The sequence below is a fragment of the Postia placenta genome (assembly GCF_002117355.1).
Source record: "Postia placenta MAD-698-R-SB12 unplaced genomic scaffold POSPLAscaffold_9, whole genome shotgun sequence".
In the NCBI taxonomy this organism is placed as follows: Eukaryota; Fungi; Basidiomycota; class Agaricomycetes; order Polyporales; family Adustoporiaceae; genus Rhodonia; species Rhodonia placenta.
The window spans coordinates 478237-495822 of NW_020169840.1; the positions used below are offsets into that span (position 1 = coordinate 478237).

The window sequence follows — 17586 nt, forward strand, 5'->3', positions numbered from 1 at the left end:
GAACCCAGGAGCCGCCTCGAGGATAGATGGGAGTCCGTTCTTGTGGTGGTGACGAAGCAACGGTCTGCTCGGTCGTACTGGAGAAGGGGAGATCCTGCGAGGGCTGGTAGTCCCAAGGGAACCGGGTTTACTGCGTTGTTCGACGTGATGGTGGATGAGTTGTTCGACTAGGTGAAACTAGGAACGTAGCTTAGAAAGTTCGACCTTTTGATACAACGGTCTACACTCCTATATTGATGCCTGACTCGTAGACGACGAGCGAGGACTTATGGACAGTGCGTCGTCCTGAAGATCGAGCGAGGAAGTCGAGAATGACCACTACCCCAAGCGAAGAGGAGCAGAGACTTGAATGAATAACCAGGTCGAACTTAGGGTTCGACCGACTAATGGTACAACTACTTATACAAGTACCGACTGCGCACGGACCATCATGTCTATGTGGTCATGTTAGTGAAGAAAGAAACATAGTGGTACGATACCAGGCACGAAGTGCGCACGGACCCCATTATGTAAGCTACATAATGTTCAACCTGCGGGTGAGCGCTAAGACAGGCGCCAGTATGGGCGCTAGTAGTACAAGGAATAGAACGGAAAGACAAATGTTTCACTATCTAGGTATCGTAGGGTACAGTAAGGGTGCGCACCACCCAACCTATAGGAAGTGAATGTGAGTTGTGGGAGTCCGATGGAACGCCGGCAGCTATGGGGAGTTTCGACCTAATGTCGCGACTTGAGGTCAAGCGACTGTGGAAAACCTAAAAGCTGGGGGCGTCCGACTGATTCTTACCGAAGCGATGGTGAGCGATGCTCAAACCTAAGGCTAGGGACAAGATAATATATTAGTTAGGTAAGGAAAAAGGAATACAACTGAAGGCTTACTGACCTAGGGACAAGAGGTCGAAACTGAGGTCCCTAGGGCAGCAGAGGCCGGCTTATATACAGGGGAGGTTTAGGGGAGGCTGCGCGCACTGGTCCGTGCGCAGCTGGTCTGTACGCAGCATGCTGACGCAGCCCCGGGGGCCGGTGAGTCAGAGAGGCTGTGTCAGCGGAGCCCGAGCTGTGCCGTGCACTGCCGTCCCATCTAATCTAATCGTACAGTAGATAGCGATGCGTCCATATCGGGCATGTAGTACAGAGGTCGCGGGTTCGAGCCCGCGAAAAGGAAAAAATTAAAAGATGGCTAGACGCCGTACCAACTCGTGACAATTCCCGTATATCCCATAAGAACAAACACTTTTAAGATCTGTCCCTAGAGTGGGTGTGAGTCATGAGTATTGTATGAATTTAAAGCCCGCAATGCGGACTTCGGACATGATGCATGGATTACGGAAACAGTTGTAGAACACGCAGCTGCGCATATGGTGCAAAGTTGTCACAGGAACTGCACATTGCTATACTCAGGATAAGCAATGATGGAGTCGGACTTGCGCACAACCGGCTATATTCCACCTCACGGTTCATATATTGCACTATGGCTGGATCCCATATGCATGGCCGAGTGCCTCGACGATCTGCGCCTTACTGCTGTCGCGAGCGAATTGACATCCCGCAAGTATATAGCATATATAGATGAGGTGTGTGTTCAAGGTCCTGGGCCAAACGCTCACTAATTCAAGATGATAGATCTATGACTTTCCTCTTCATCGTCATCCATGGCATCGTTGTGTCATACAGTTTGTGGGAGTTGGCATGCCCAAAGATGAGTCAGAGGAATTCAAGACATCGAGTATGGGCACGCCCATCGAGCCCTGTAGCGAGCATCCAGCGGGTCGTGAACCCCTTCATCCGTCAAAGCCATTCCCGTTCCCAAACTGCTATCAGCATTCTTTCGGTTGTGTGATCGTCCGCATACCTACTCGTGACATAGATTATGGCGATGCTGTAAGACTGTCTGTCAAGGAAAGGATGAGACATGAAGACTATCTTAGTGAGGATTGGGCCCAGCACAACGCATTACACACACAACAGAGCGAAGATGATTTTAGACTTCATACCGTGTTGTGAAGTTGACCATCACACTATTTCTAGGCCCTCCGCCTGTGGAAACGGAGAAGACCCCAAAAATTTCCGAAATTGTAGCCAACCCTGACTCACCTGTCCCTCCGACTGACGCCGTGAATGTGCAAGACTGGCTTCAGGCGGTCTACTGCAGCGAGGATCAAGATGGCGCGCCATGTCCGCACAAAGATGCTGTCTCTGAGCACTTTGATGCCGCCATCACTACAGACGATGATCGTATACCTACGCTCAATGGCAACACTGACACAGTGTACTCCGACAGTGTCGACAGTGATGCTGACACTGATAACCTCCTCCTTAATGCCGACAGCGATGCTGACACTGAGGCCATCGTTGAGGCTGTCCTTGGTCCATTCCGCGCTAAAGTTGATGATATCGATGTCGTGCCTCTTGTCAACTACTCGTTCGATTTGACCGAAGGAGGAGAATGTGCTGATCCCCGTGGGTTCGCCGAGGAAGCAGAGGCAATGGCTGAGTTCGTTTTACTTCGACCTTTTCACCTCCTCATGCGCTAAATGCGATTTTGGCTAGGCTCATCCGGAAAGCACGCGATGGTGCGCTGGGTAAGCTTCGGGCGGCGACACCTGACGGTGCAGTACCGTTGGCTCAAGCTGTGGCCGAGGGCGCCACTACGGAGCCCGATCTGGTACACGATGAGGCTCCCACCAATGCAAACTCTGGCGATGCTATCACTGACCATTCTTCGAACACTATGGTGATGGCGGTAGAGCGTTCAGTTGATACACCGCCGGAGTCCTTGTCAGAGACTAAGGGCGAGACCACCTTACCGGAGGCGCAGTCATTCTGGCGACTGGCACGAATGAAGAGATCTCTGCTTACCTTTACAAAAGGTACGCAGTCGCGCATGTCCCTTTGTACCTTATTGATGGGTCCTTACGACCGTCACCCAACAGGCCCGGTGAAGCAAGGCCAGCGTCAGGTCTCTGCGCTGGCAGTCAAAATGAAGAGACTCCTTTGTATTTGCAGTGTTCATAACAACTAGGATAATACCCCGACGATATTCTGATCCTGAGCTCCTGGCCATTGGGTGGACAGACAGCCAGAGAGAGAAATAATGCTCTGATCGTGCTTTGTGACTGCTCTTGATGTACCGAGTTGTTTTTCCTGTTTCCTCTTTGTTTTACACTACATGTTCTCTTCTCACCATACGCTGGGAGGGTGTACGCTCGTGCTTCACCTTGCTTACCATTTTGGGACCGAGACGTACTGACGACACATTGACCTCACTTGTTTGTCCGCCCATCGTCTTGTTTGGCACGCTGGGTTTTGCTTCCGCGCGCGTTCCAACGTGCTGCTCGCTCTCTCTCTTTCTCCTACCATTACCATCTCCCACTTCTCTCTCTCTATTTCCCGTCTCAGGTACTACTATCACATACCGAAAAACAAACACGCGTCTCGCTTTTTTCTTCAGCGACATTTAAGCGACAACTTTGAACGGACCTAGCGTCAGCTTCACAAAACGACCGCACAATCCTACAACATTAGTAAGTGCTTGTACATAGTTTTGACGGTCCGGGCTGGACACAATATTAAAATGCTCGTTTTCAGGCAAAATACCAGGTGGCTGGGAACCTGCCACGTGCGAAACCAAAAACCTGCCACATGGACGCGATGTCTTCCATCTGTGCTCGAGCCACTAGTGCTCGGCGCTGTACATTCTTGTCTTCATCGCGTTACGGGACACATAGCATGCTGCTCCCGTACCTTTGGTGGACGACGATCGCCACGACATAGTCATCTTGACTGCAATCCATATGATCCCCATCTGCGTGTTCACTTTTTCAATGAGCTTCATGGCTCGATTCAGAGGCTGTCACATGTGACATGTGAGGACCATCCCATCAAGGACATATGATTGAACAAGCAGGCGACTTAAATTTCAAGAAGAACAGCACACACTCTCTCTCTGACTTGATAATCCCATGTAACATTACTACTTGAAGTGATAACAATATAATTGATATGATATAGTTATATCATAGCACCGCAAGCATTCTGCTTATTTTACGGTGGCAGCGCAATTAGAGAGAGAACTTAACACTGGGGGCAATTCAAGATTTCTGCTCTCCGAATATTGTCCAGAAATCCAACGAAGTGTAGGAAATAAAAATTGAATACCTGACTTCCGAATATTGAAAGAAAGCCATAAATAAGTGCGGCATATTCGGAGCTCCGAATATGGCAGTGAATATATTACATAATCGTTTCTCGAATATGAGCCACAATATTCATTGAATATTCTGCATCAACACATTGTACTAGTAAATATGATAAACAGGGGACATTCGTGGACCAAATACAGCGTGGGTTATTGCTAATACTCAGAGCATGGATATCCCTTATATATTGGCTGAAATGGATTAATCACCCAGTGTATGCCATTTCTGGTTGGCAGATCAGCACGGAATATGGTTTTTATGCCTTACACCATCCGAGGCTTCAATTGTTGGTTACATATCTGGGGACTATCCATGCTGTAGGTGCTGACAATTTTTCACAATGTAACCGTTTCACGAATACTCCCTGTTTATCATATTTACTAGTACAATGTGTTGATGCAGAATATTCAACGAATATTGTGGCTCATATTCGAGAAACGATTATGTAATATATTCGCTGCCATATTCGGAGCTCCGAATATGCCGCACTTATTTATGGCTTTCTTTCAATATTCGGAAGTCAGGTATTCAATTTTTATTTCCTACACTTCATTGGATTTCTGGACAATATTCGGAGAGCAGAAATCTTGGATTGCCCCCAGTGTAACTGGCGTGCTGGGGCTGGAGCTTAGTAAGCCACCAAGTATAGCGCGAAGGCGCCTATCACCCACGTGGCAGGTTTCCGCATGACCACGCGAGCAGTTTTAGTACCGAAATGTACATTTCCAGCTAGCCAGACACATTTATAATTTTGTCCAATACGGCCCTTCATACATAGTCAACACAAACGCTCAGTATCCCAGAATAGTTATTAGGTTCGTTCAAAGTTGCCGCTTCAATGTCGCTGAAAGAAAAGCGACGTTTAAGCGGCTCAAAAGCAGCGAGCAGAATCTGAGCTTCCCTTCTCGAACAGCGACAAATATGCGACTGCTTGTCGCAAGCGCTCGCAGAATCTACGGCGTGTCACGCCTGCATAGTGCATCGACCTGATTGGCTGCCCCGCCTTTCGCGAACCGAGAACGTGATCCGGTCACGGCTTCATTACGCTTAGTCATAAGCGATCGTCTCTGCGACCTTCAGTCGCATCTGGACGCTTCAAAAGCAGCGAAAAGGCAACATTGAACGGACCTATTTCCCACTTCCGACCAAGACCACCACACAACCCTCTTCACAACTCTGCAGGCTCGACATATTTACTCGTCCAACTGTATCATCTCGCTCAGCATACGGGTACAGCGGCAAACTCTCAAGTCACACTCTTGCACTTGGGTGGTAGCGTGCACACCACGACACGCCTCTGAACGCGAATAGTGCACAATATGCTGAGACGGCAGACAACAAACCTGCTTAGAGCTCGAACACCCGCCCCGCGCACATCTCGCCACGCTCTCTGTGCGACGCTCACGCAGCACCGCACACTGGCGACGTCGTCGCCGCTCGCCTGGGCGCGCTCCAACTCTCGCATCTCGACCGTCTTCTCGCTCCTCATCGCCCTAGGGGTAGCGTCGACCGCCTACGGCGTGTAGGTCGCATCCGCGCATTGCTGCCGCTCCGCGCGCTCAAATGCTGCGTACAGGTACGAGTTCTACTCCGCGTTCACCATGTGGCCGCAGGAGGTCCGCGGCGACCTGCGCACGGGCATCAAGGCGAAGAACCAGGGCGATTTCGAACGCAGCGAGCGGTACCTCCGTCGGTGAGTGGCGCCGCCCCGCACCCGCCATCCTGTGTGCTGACGCGCAGCAGCGCATACGAGACCGCGCTGGCCCTGCCGCTCTCCGCCTTCGCCTCTGAGCCGTACTTGAAGCTCTCCGGCATCGCAATAGCGCTCGCCTCCGTGCTCGAGGCTGCTGAGCGCGCCGAGCCTGCGTACGAGGTCTACACTGACGCGCTCTCCCGCCTGCGAGCGGCACAAGCCGCCGCGCCAGGCACGCTCTCTGGACCGGAGCGCATGCGCGCCGTCGCGCTCGCGATGAAGCTCGGCGAGATGGCGGAGGCATACCAGCTGCCTGTCGAGGAGGAGGAGCGATGGCTCACGTGGGCGGTCGAGGAGCTTCTGCGTATTGTCCGCGACGAGGGGCAAAATAGGCAGCTCGTGGTTGGGGACGCTGTCCAGGACGCGGGTGTGCCATTCATGCTCGCAGAGCTGGACGTGCCGCCGTGGGTGACCAAGACGGACATGGGTGCGCCTTTAGAGGCATTGGGGCGCTTCTACTCGCGCGAGGGCAACGTCGAGTAAGTGCTCTCTTGTTCAAGGGTTTCGTGCGTTTCTTGACTTGGTAATCAGGTACGCTATTCCGCTATACCTGCAGGCGATCAGCTTGCTCGTCCCGCCTGCTTCATCAAAGAAGAAAGCAACGGTCGAGGAGCGTTGTCGGGGCGGACAGCTCATGAATAACCTCGCGGAGCTGTCTATCCGTGGAGAGCCCACAGACGCAAAACGGAAACAGGCCGAGGCATGGGCTCGACAAGGGCTCGCGACTATCGAGAGCACCAAGGCCTTGGGCAAGGGTTCCCCTGAAGAGTTGATGCTGTGCGACGAAGCACTGGCTGCTGTGCTATTTAATCTTGGCTCATTGCTTGAGGTGAGTCTGTGTTATTGCTAAAGTATGTGTGCTCGCTGACGCTACGAGCAGATGGCCGGAGACACTGAGCAATCCAGGGATTTGTTTCAAAAGAGCCTTGACCAGGCAAAGAACACGAAGATGCGTGAAGGCATCATACAATCGCAAACAGCACTTCGGCGCCTCGATCGTGCCTCAAAACGCACCTCCACCCCTGCTCAGGATGATAAATCTGGACCCTAGCAGATCCGCTCATGAGGTCATGAATCGTCATAATAGCCAAATAGATATAGCACGAATATAATACTAGTCCCAAGCACTCATCGTCTCCGACAGGCTATGGTTATGAGTCTTCGTCAGGTACGTCTTCCACACGCGCATTCCGACTTGAGGGACGCGAGCTGCCCGAGTCTGCGACATCCTCGATGAAGGCACCCTCCACTGCCTGCTTCTCCTTCCCCTTTTCCTTCTCGACGCGCTTCTTGCCCTTCTTTTTTGGGTAGTCCCACTCCCACAACGGGACGAAGGACTCGAACTGAGAACATTATCAGTATGCAGCGCACACGGGAATCCACGCGTTACTCACAAATCCGACATCCGCGAATAGCTTGGGGAAGATCCAGATCCCTGGACTTGCAACGATGACGGTGATGATGTAGAATATCAGTCGGATGATCGCCAGTGCAATGAACCCGCCAGCGATACCCAGCACGCCCATACTGAGATACGACACGCCGATTCGCATGGTTGGCGGCCAGAGCGGGAACATCACGCCAGCAAGCATGACGGCGACCATTGCTATGCCGCCGACGTATGTCGTCCACTGCGAGCCCTCGTAGAACCACACGTAGTAGTGTGGTGGCTCGAACGCCTGCTGGGACGTGATCTGCAGCATTTTGGGCGAACTGGAGGAAGAGGCGGGGTTCCCGCGGTCGACGCGGAGGTAGAAGGCGAAAGGGAGGATGGATCTTAGCACGCGCTGGCCGTCCTCTTCAGAGGTGACGGGCGGTACGTTCTTGAGTTTCGCGTACGCGGGCAAGAGCAGCGCCTTCACGGCGGCTTTCCCTATACGTGGCCGTGTCAGCAACGTAAGCCCTGCAAGCATCCAGCACGCAGCGCACCCTTGAAGTAGTCCACCCGCTTCCCGTTCAGGATGCCCACCCGGATCTTCATCCCAGACTTGCTGCTACGCAGGTAGTTCACGACGTTCCGCAGGTCTTGCGGAGCCTTTGCTTGCTGCTCCATGGTCGCGAGCGGTGTAAACGAGGGTGGAGGGAAAGTCCGGCAAGTGTGCTTGTCGATGGTAGGAGTCCGAGAGAGAGATAGAAAACACGTCGACGGCGTTTGAGCTGGCGATGGCTGACGGCAAGCACGCTCGCGCTCGAGCGTGATCTATTCACTTACGTCAGCAATCTGTGAATTGATGTCCGTCACGGTAACCTACTTTAGGATACCGACCCGGCGCTTGTTCGACGGCTGCTATCAACGACTCCTCGATAACTTTGTCAGTCTTCTCTATAAAATGAGCAGTATAACTACATGATTGATTCATAAATACATCACACAGCGAATCCAATCCTGCAAGAATTACTCACACTTCGCTAATACGAACAAGCCAGCTTGAGTGCCGTTATCGTTTACACTTTCCCCGCGCGTTTTGATGTAGACCTTCCCGGGTCTTGCATCTTGTGGATGGACCCTCTAAATGGCTTCTGAAGGCCTCAGCAGCACCCGAGAAGATGGTGTCACTGCTCCAAGGCTTCATTCATGCAAAAGGCTATCGTCCCGGGCGGCAGGACGCGCACATAAATATGGTGCGACGGAGGCATCATCCTCGAGAGGCTGAGACATTGGTGGTTGCAGATTCAATCTCGAGGCGTCGGGCCTAGCTTGCTTGTGCCCAGGAAAGGGCTCCCATCTCGTTTCGGATAGTGGCTTGCTGGATTCGGACATGTGTCAATTGATCGGACAAGTTGAAGTTCTGTCTCTCGTGTACGTCATTTCTATCCTCCCAAGCTGGTCGTGACATCATCCGTCGCGCCCCCTCTGTACATATATAAACCCGAGTCAACATCATGTAATCCCATCTTCCCCCTCTTCCTCGAACTACGAGCATCGCGCTTAGGAACTCACCGAAAACTTTGTCAGAACACTGCAATAGACTTCGAGGTAAGCAGCGTATTCTGTTCTAGCGTTGAGGTTGTAGCATTCGTCGTATACATTCGTTGCGGATTGTTCAGTCGTGGTCGCAGGTCGCCTTCATTGTCGTTGAGAGGTCGTTCGTCGTATCGTGCGGTCGCTGTTCGTTCTTTCGTCTCGGTCGCCGGGAATCTTCGTCGTCGTTATGAGTTCGTCCGTTGTATCGCGTGTTCGTTGTGTATTCGTTCGTTGTGGTCGCCGAGCATCGTGTGTGGTCGTCAAAGGTTCCATCATAGTCGTCTAAGATTCGTTCGCGTTCGTCATCGTCATTTAGTTCGCCATCATTAGTCGGTCGTTCATCTCTTTCACTTGGTGTCAACGCGCATGTAGTCAGATCAACGTGGCCGTTTTACTCCCTGATATTATTATAGCTAGTCAACAAGTCACTCATACCCTTCGACCATCATCGGACAACGCTGCTCTTCCACGCCTCCCACAGCGGACACTGAAGACATCATGAGCTATCTTGCCATGACATGAGAGCCGAAGAACTGAATTTACCCGATCGTGGTAAGTCGGTACATATCAGCAATCGTACGGATGTACAGAGGAGGCACTCACCATATACGAACGACCTCCTCCTCGTCTTCGTCCAGGACTGCCTGCCGCAACCCCGACGCTTTCTGCCAGATGTCTTCTCCCCCGTTCACATACTCCTCCCACTCCTTCCTGATCCCGTCTTTACTGTGCGCACCAGGGACGACATATAGGCTATGGTGAATGTTGATTGCGATGCGCACCCGCGACATCCAGAACGTCCGGTCGTTCTGCGGCTCAAGCACGAGCGCAACCATGCGTACCGCCTTGCCGTGGTATGTCAGGAGGGCCATGACATATGCCATCTGCTCTACTACGTTGCTCCTATTCAGCGAGACCGCAATGTATTCGAGCGCAGGCATCCGCGACATGAGTAGCAAGTCGGGCATGCAGACGTCTTCGACCAGCCGGAGGTGTGTCACGGTCGAAAGGGGGCTGAGGTTGGGCTCGCCCTCCCAGTGGCGCAGGAGGTTCTGCCCGAACGTGGTGAGGCGCTTGCAGCAGAACGGCGGGTCGGCGTGCTCGAGGTCCTGGTCGATGACGTCGAGACAAGCCTCGACGAGCACAGACGAGAGGGCCAGGTTGGGCACGCGCGACCAGATCCACGCAGTCTTGGCGGCGACGAGAGCGGATGTTGAGGGTGGGGGCGTGGACTCCACCCATAGGTTGTGCACAATGGGCTTGAGGTGCTCGGGGAACCCCATCAGAGTTCGGGTGTCCTCCACAGGCGAGAGGCTGGTATATAGGATAGGAAGCGCCATCTTGCGCAGGCGTACGCAGACGTGCGAGAAGGCTCGTGCAAGCTGGTGGTCCCTCAGTCCCTCCTCCACAATCTTGAGGACCAATTCCATGGGCAAGCGCGTCCACACCGTGTCTGCGCTGGGCATACCCGATTTGACCGTCCGATGTGTCCGAGGGGTTGTTATGCAATCAATGGTATCTGCATGGCAAACCAATGAGCATACTTTGCGCGTTCCGGGTTCCATCTTACCCTTGACAACAGGGGTCGCGCCTGGAGTACAAATGCTGTTTCATCACATCTGCGTGTGTTCGTGAATCCACGTGAAGTAAGGTTACTCACATACGCTAGCAGCTGCCAGGTGCAGGGTGTTCTGTAGGAGATACGGTGTATATGAAGGGATACGTTGCAGACGATGAGCAGTGTGACTGGAAACTTACTTCAGCATATGGCATATGACATGACAGGCCTGCAGCAGTCGGGGCCCCCGATAGATGGGCCGATCGATCGTCTCCCGATGCATCTTGCGGCCGACACACGTTCACGAGACTAACCCATGTCTCGCCATTTGAACATGAGTGCTTAGCACTTTCATAGTTGTTTTGCGTCGCAGACGAGTGTGCATACCCGCCAACTTACCAAATTGATCAGCATCGATGCCAATAGGGGAATCTAAATCAATACTTGCTCTATTCGGCAATCTACATGCTATGGCACAGCCTGCCTTTTACTGCTGTTATCGGGACATCCAGACGAATGAGCCCGTGCTGGTCTCGTACCTACTAGATCCCTCAAGTCCGCGATAGTAGAGTGGGTCTGGATGGAGACCAGACCGGGCCAGAAGCCCACGCATCGGCAGTATTCATCGGTCCTCGTACGAGACACACATAGCACCTTCTTCTCTCGGTATTGCCCGCATACATCCCAGCCCCGCCCCTAGTAGAGGAGAAGCACATCGTCAGGAGATCGTTGAGGGAGGAGGCAGAAGGCAAGGAGACAAGACAAGGATGCGCATGCCCCTTATATACGCGCAAGATGTATAAGGACAACGTCGAGCAGAGGGGTGTGGCGGGTGTCCGCGACGGAGGTATGGTCACCGTGTTGCCAAATGCGAGTCCCGCCATATCGAGCTGAATGACTGCCAGAAAGGTTTAGGCCTCTATTTGGGCTCGATGCCACCCCGTCACACATATTCGTGAAGGGTCTTGCCACGAGGTAACCCCACTGCCAGAAGTATTTAATGTAATTTGCAGGATTCTTGTCACTGTACAAGCCACGTATATGAAAGAAAATCTGTGACTTGTCTCGATGTTGGAAAGCATGCGAAGAGTATGGTAGGGCTAGATCCAAGGATGAATAGCCTTGCGTATTCGCGTCATGTCACTCAAGGATATCGAGATCTAATAGTATTACCGGCGCATGACATAGACATTACGCCGTTATGCTCTCGTACTCTGTGTCTACACCCTCGTAGAGACGGTCACGGATCGTCCAAGGTGTGTCGTACCACATCCGCTTTTGTAAGACCAGATACTCAACGACTGGTTTCGGCTCGTTCTGGCCGCGGAGCAAAGTGCCCCTTTTTGAGTACACCTCCAGACTCTGTAACGTGACATCGGTTTAAGACTATAAAAGACAAAAACAGCAAATCTCACCTGAAGCGTATCGAACCTTACAAGAGCCTGGACCAGTAGCCGACTACCATTGCCGGGAACTTCCTGTCCCATGTGAGTTGGTACAGCGCGAACACTGACAACCCGACACGGCGAACGCTCGCCGTGGAACTTCCAGACGGATATGCGCGAGGCATCCTGACTGCGTACAAGCTGAATATAGTGGCTCTGCATGTCCGCTACAGCAAGCTGCTTGATGACCTTCTCGTCTCGGCTGCAGGAATTAGATATAATTGGGGAAAGAGCAAGGAGACATACTCAGCGAGAGCCTGGTTCACGCGCTTGTACGTGTCTAACGCAATATTGCGCAAGGACGCGATCCACGCTGAGTTGCTGGTCGACTGTGTTGTGAAGATTCTCCATGACCATCCGGACCTCACCTTGGTGTCGGGAAAGCCCTTGTCCTTGGCCATCCGCCGCAAGCTATACCGTGCGTTTAGGACGTCGTTACTGGCTGCACTGCGAAACAGACGTACTGTACGGCATTGAGGAACCAATTGCGCAAGGTCTGGCCCGTAGCAGACAGATGGTCCATCAACGTTGCATCCTTCTTACGCGATCGAAGACTCGGAATATGGAGATCTTATAGCTTTGCCGGTCAGACTGGTGCAGACCCATCAGACACGAAGGTAGGACCTACCCATTGTCGGGACTGGCTGCGCCCATGGGTCGATAGGCAGCTTATGCGCCATCATACGGAGTACCTCATAGTCGCGCATGATCGCGTCTACGTCTCGGGTGTCCTCCGCCTCTTGTTTGCCAGCACGGCCCTTCGCTTTCGAAGCATAACAGCGGTGTGTTTGTAGAACGAGACCAGCGAGCAGAGGCCGCCTTTGCCAGGGATGTGCGTTATGTCTTGCACCGCGCACTGCGAGGTCGATGCATCTCCGCGAATGGCTGAGCGACATGGCAGCTAGCGTCGACACCGCTCTCGACGTCGAGGAAAACGTCGGTAGCCCAATTCGGTCCCGGAATATGCCGAGAGCCGGTTCACGTGGCCATCGTCCCGATGAGCGCCTGAAATTGCGTGTCGCCGCCGGCATTTCTATCGCTGAGTCTTTCTCCACGACTTCATCCTCAACCACAACGATCTCGACGCTCACTTCTGCTGCATAATGGCTGTGCGTACATCGTTTAGCTCTGTTGCATATGACGGCCGTACTGACGATGTTCGCGACGTTAGAGGCAATCCCGCTCTCGCCCCGCACCTCGCGCGGCTCCTGCCCCGTCAGCAAGCCAAAGCCGCGGTGCGCACACCGCTGCGGCGCCCTATCCTGGCTCTGCGGCGCCCCCTGCACACCACGCACCCGCTGTTCCCGCCCAGGCGCAGACGCAGCAGCCCGGCATGCTCGCACAGATGGCTGCTACCGCGGGTTCCGTAGCGGTTGGCTCCACGATCGGCCATGGCCTCTCGAGTATGCTGTTCGGTGGCTCGTCCTCTGCAGCGCCAGCGCCCGAGGCGCAGGCTCAGCCTGTGCAGCAGCAGGCGTACCAGTCCCAGTCCCAGGGTATCAGTTGTGAGGTTCAGGCCAAGGGTAAGTAGCCCGGTTTCGCCCTTGTATCATTGTGTCCGGTAACTGAGCTGGTACCATATTTACAGATTTCACCATGTGCCTCGAGAAGGCTGACCTTCCGTCATGCACATGGTACCTTGAGCAGCTCAAGGCGGTGAGCATATTGTCTCCAGGTCATCTCCGTGATTCTAATCTATCTTGCACAGTGCCAAGCAGCTGCTGCTCCTTTTTAGACGATTGGTTCCGGGCAGTAGTGAGGATCCTCATGTGCTGGTTAATTTGTCCGACTAGGCGCTGAATGGCTCAATGCATTTGCTCTGCTTACCGTTCCCTGTATCGAGGCGTCACTTATATTGACTCACACAGCTGAGGTTCCTGTGTGTCCAGAGGCGCGCGAGTTCGGGTCTTCATTAGAATGGATGCATTGATGTTAATTGGCAGTGAGATGCCGCTGACTTCAGCGCCATATAAGCAGGCACGGTTCGCACGTCCAGGGGACAAGACAAGGTCTGTCCCAGGACGTATCGTGCGTGGTCTTTGTGAGGGCGTTGATCCTATTATTCAGCCCCGGATAGATAACGATGTCAACCAGTGGCTAGAGATCTTCCCTTGTTGCTGCACCTCATAGATGAATGGTAGCAATGGTGTACAATCAAACCCGACATCTTGCCGCTCCCGATGCCCAGTTCATAGATGATGATAGTCCTTGATATGCTGCTAGGCCATGTCGGGCTGCCGTTCGCGAGCTTCGGGCAGAGCAACAGCATTGTGCTCGGCTTTCTGCAGCCGTGCTGGCGATCGGCTGCCTGGTGGGGCTGAATGAAGCAGCTGGGAGCGCAGGCGACACCACGGTTGTCAACGCTGACCTTTAAACTCTGTCCGCTTGCCCAAATTAACGCTATGCTCGGCTGTCCTTGATTTCTGTGTTTATCATTGTCGCCCTCTAACAGATGTCTTGATGCCCCGCCGTTTGGTAGCCTCGGCGTTCACATCAGAAGTCCGACTGCGAACGACAGGGCGGTTGATTTTTGAGACTGCCGGCGTTTGCAGGAATTTACAGGGGAGAACCAGGGTCTTTGTCCGACGTCCAGCGCGATTCGAAGGTTGTGTGGGACTCAGGTTCAGCTATCGGAGTGATCATACTGGTCGTAACCGCATCGAAATGCTAGAACATGGAATTTCCTCGTAGCTTGCTTACTTCAGAACGAACTTTCATATTCTTTTGAAGCGACTGTCCGGAAACGCACGTCGCCGAGACGTTGTTCTCAGGGTGCAATGTACCGCCGGCTCCTGTAGCGCCTCGACGGTTGCATAGTCCGTTGTCCTTGACACACCGGAAGTCTAGTACCCGTGGGTAGTAGACCCGCCTCCCGTTGGCACGATCAGTGTGTGTTTGCACATGTCTGCAGTCGATTTGGTGGAAAATCACAGGCGCTGGAACTGGGCCAATTACACGCAGGCAAAAAGTGCTGGAAGCAAACTTTTGTGCCAAATCAGCACCAGATCTCGAAGTGATTTCCGTGTGACGTCCGGTTCTGATCTGGAAAGACGATCAGCGGGTTGGTTCGCCCCATTGGTGACGCTCAGCGGGGGAGATCAGCAGCTTGACGATATGATGGTTCTTAGCTTAGACGGTATAAAGCGGACGCGACGGTTCCTGCACCTTCTTCGTTCCCTGCCTGTGCTCGCGGTCCTTCATGCTCATAGCCGACCGCTGATGTGACTCGCCGAACCACGACTTGCTCCATGTCGACAACAGCCGCTATCCCAACGCCAAACCGTTCTCGTCCGAGGAGCCGTTTGAACAGCCTAAAGAGCTTGGGCTCGGGCGATGACTTGCCTCGTTTCCCGTTCGGTGGGTCGAAAAGGTCTCCGAGCCAGGGTCGTCCGCCGTCGAGTTATGTGGGACCGTTAGGCCCCCCAGAACCGGATGAGCACCCCCATGTTTCCGTTTTTAGGTGAGCCATTGTCTGTATCTGGTGACTGGTGAGCATCACTGCTGAGATGAGAGCCTGACGTGCTACAGGAACACAAACCACATGGAGGTGCATGTGCGCTCGACCTCAGTGAAGATGACGCGTCCGCCCGGCTATGAGCTGCCGCGCCCCCTGCCAGTGTTCGACATACACCAGAAAGTCACCGGCACGGTTCTACTGGACGCAGGTCACTGCGCGCGTCCAGGGCGACTCTCGATCACGGCAAGTCGGTTTCACGACCCCTGAGTGTAACCGCCACTCAGCGACTGCGCAGATGGAAGGGGTGTTTGTACACATCTCTTCCCCACCAGAGGGCCCCGAGATTCCAGCAAAGATGAGGGCGGCCACTTCTACTATGCACCGACATACGTTCCTCTCGACAACGCAAGCGCTTCCCATTGACAAGACCCTCGGTCCACGTCGGTCCAGCTCGAGGCTGCGCGAAGCCATCGCAGCGACCACGCGACCACGGAGGGAGCGTCGCCCAAGCCAGACAAGCATATCAGGAATCTTGCGGCCGTTTCCATTCTCTATAGAAGTGCCTCCATCAGCTCGTCCTGGAGCAGAATTGCCCCAGACATTTTGCGCTACCGCTGACGGCCTTGCTGGTACACGGGCAAGAGCGTTCGTCGAGCGCTCTGAGATCATGTACAAGCTGATAGCAACATGGGAAACAGACGATGGCACTGATGAGATGTCGTGAGTCAGCGGCTGCTCGTTTGATATCTGTGTTAAGCGTGATACCGATCGCAGCGTGGGTGCCCCCATCATCTTGGAGCCCGACCCCGAGTTTGAGTCGCTTGACGGCCGGTCAATGGAACCTGAGTCATGGATCGAACACTCGCTGCGCTCGGAACGTCCCATTCCTTTCAAATGTGCAGTGAGTACTCTCTCGTGTACCCTCGTTATACCTTCCCAACGTTAGCTCTGCGCAGGTAGCACTCCCCGACACTCCTTCATTTTCGCGTTCGGCGACTATACCCTATTACGTCGTGTTTACCACGACACCGCGCTCGCCGACGCTAACGCACGAGATTCTCGCCGATGCGACAATATCCGTGTCTCTCCTGCGACAAATCAACATCGACATGCCCCCCGTTTCACCATCGTCCGCTTCGTTGATGTCACGCCCTAGCGTGTCGTCCGCGAGCTCCAGCGACGAGGCATCGTCTTTTATCTTGACGCACAAGACGAAGCTCATGAAACGCGTCGTCAACAGTGCGCCGCCAGTCCTTTCGCGCCGACAACCAAAGCCAGTGCCGCCTCCGCGCCCAGAGCGCCCGGAGGTGTCGTTGGACGGCTTCAGCGAGACACGCTCGTTATACATGGACGTGTACGTGGGGTTCCCGAAGCGCCCGAGGGCGCGTTTGGATCCTGGACAAAAGCATCCGCCTTTGACGGCGCATACACTACTTCCGGACGGCCTATATAAGGCCAAAATGCAGTTGAACAGGAATATGCTTCCGTCAATCGACTGGGAAGACCTCAACGTGAAAGTACGTCCATCTCAATGTCTTTGGTGACTAGCTGACAGTTTGCGCAGTATTTTCTGGAAGTGTCAGTAGTCTTCGGGCAGGACGAGACACGCGCACGGGTGCCAATCAGAGTAGTTTGATACGCATACATTCACAGTACCATACGTCTGCGCTCACCTTATCGCATATAGCTTACAACTTTGCACATAACCTTATTTTTCCTTGTTGTTCTTCGCGGTCTTTGCCCTGGGGCTTTCTTTTACTCGTTCAGGTTGTTTATGTCGCCTAGGTCGCCATGCTGTCCGTCTCGTTCGTAACTATGAAACAAGAATTACTGCGCATCGTCCGGTTGAAGCTTGAGCAAATGAGCATTGCACTACGAAGCGTGTAGTACGTGAGGTAGTCGAGGAGAGGCTTTGTTCCCCGTACGCAAGCCGTTTTAAATATCTACGGAGGCGGGCGTGACGGGTGTGGTCTATTATAGTTGAATGACATCATAAACCGATGGCAACCTACTGGCTACCAAATGGGGCAAATGACCTGCTAAACGAGGTATGGAACACCTCTGGGACCTCGTCCTGTGATACCATTTTGTCCAGGTCCTGTAAGTCTCGAAAATTCACGTCTGTCTTATTAACTCCAGAGATGACCCCTAAGATTATATTTTAGCTGAATATTTGTCTGCCCCATCTCGCCACACCTCGAGGTTTCCC

At 53.4% G+C, this 17586-nt stretch overlaps 6 protein-coding genes across 6 annotated transcripts; 4 read left to right on the plus strand and 2 right to left on the minus strand.

The window, feature by feature from the left end:
- Positions 1-1689: 1689 nt before the first annotated feature.
- On the plus strand, positions 1690-3022 carry POSPLADRAFT_1146334 (hypothetical protein; the record flags this gene model as incomplete). Its single annotated transcript, XM_024485916.1, is given in 4 exon segments — positions 1690-1995; positions 2007-2494; positions 2551-2870; positions 2934-3022. The coding sequence occupies 4 exon segments, from the start codon at positions 1690-1692 to the stop codon at positions 3020-3022; spliced, it is 1203 nt and encodes a 400-aa protein (XP_024337676.1).
- A 2496-nt stretch (positions 3023-5518) lies between these two features.
- POSPLADRAFT_1146055 (hypothetical protein) lies at positions 5519-7003 on the plus strand (the record flags this gene model as incomplete). The annotated part of the gene is made up of 5 exons (XM_024485877.1): positions 5519-5721; positions 5776-5892; positions 5943-6431; positions 6484-6781; positions 6833-7003. The coding sequence occupies 5 exons, from the start codon at positions 5519-5521 to the stop codon at positions 7001-7003; spliced, it is 1278 nt and encodes a 425-aa protein (XP_024337677.1).
- Positions 7004-7103: 100 nt separating this feature from the next.
- POSPLADRAFT_1074741 (hypothetical protein) lies at positions 7104-10511 on the minus strand (the record flags this gene model as incomplete). Its single annotated transcript, XM_024482741.1, has 6 exons — positions 10488-10511; positions 9521-10436; positions 8205-8295; positions 7882-8152; positions 7347-7825; positions 7104-7295 (listed from the first exon to the last, which is right to left on the minus strand). Exons 2-6 carry the CDS (start codon positions 10381-10383, stop codon positions 7104-7106), a joined length of 1896 nt encoding a protein of 631 aa, XP_024337678.1. The 5' UTR covers positions 10384-10436; positions 10488-10511.
- Positions 10512-11666: 1155 nt separating this feature from the next.
- Positions 11667-12816, minus strand: POSPLADRAFT_1146729 (hypothetical protein; the record flags this gene model as incomplete). Its single annotated transcript, XM_024485974.1, has 6 exons — positions 11667-11837; positions 11891-11953; positions 11990-12122; positions 12167-12367; positions 12403-12490; positions 12549-12816. 6 exons carry the CDS (start codon positions 12814-12816, stop codon positions 11667-11669), a joined length of 924 nt encoding a protein of 307 aa, XP_024337679.1.
- Positions 12817-13226: 410 nt separating this feature from the next.
- Positions 13227-13655, plus strand: POSPLADRAFT_1146211 (hypothetical protein; the record flags this gene model as incomplete). The annotated part of the gene is made up of 3 exons (XM_024485897.1): positions 13227-13443; positions 13509-13576; positions 13629-13655. Coding segments are annotated over 3 exons (312 nt in total), but the record flags the coding sequence as incomplete, so codon positions are not given.
- A 1464-nt stretch (positions 13656-15119) lies between these two features.
- POSPLADRAFT_1070427 (hypothetical protein) lies at positions 15120-17251 on the plus strand. The gene is made up of 7 exons (XM_024482397.1): positions 15120-15380; positions 15449-15473; positions 15538-16097; positions 16152-16278; positions 16334-16894; positions 16942-17193; positions 17223-17251. Exons 1-6 carry the CDS (start codon positions 15169-15171, stop codon positions 17011-17013), a joined length of 1557 nt encoding a protein of 518 aa, XP_024337681.1. The 5' UTR covers positions 15120-15168; the 3' UTR covers positions 17014-17193; positions 17223-17251.
- Positions 17252-17586: the final 335 nt, after the last annotated feature.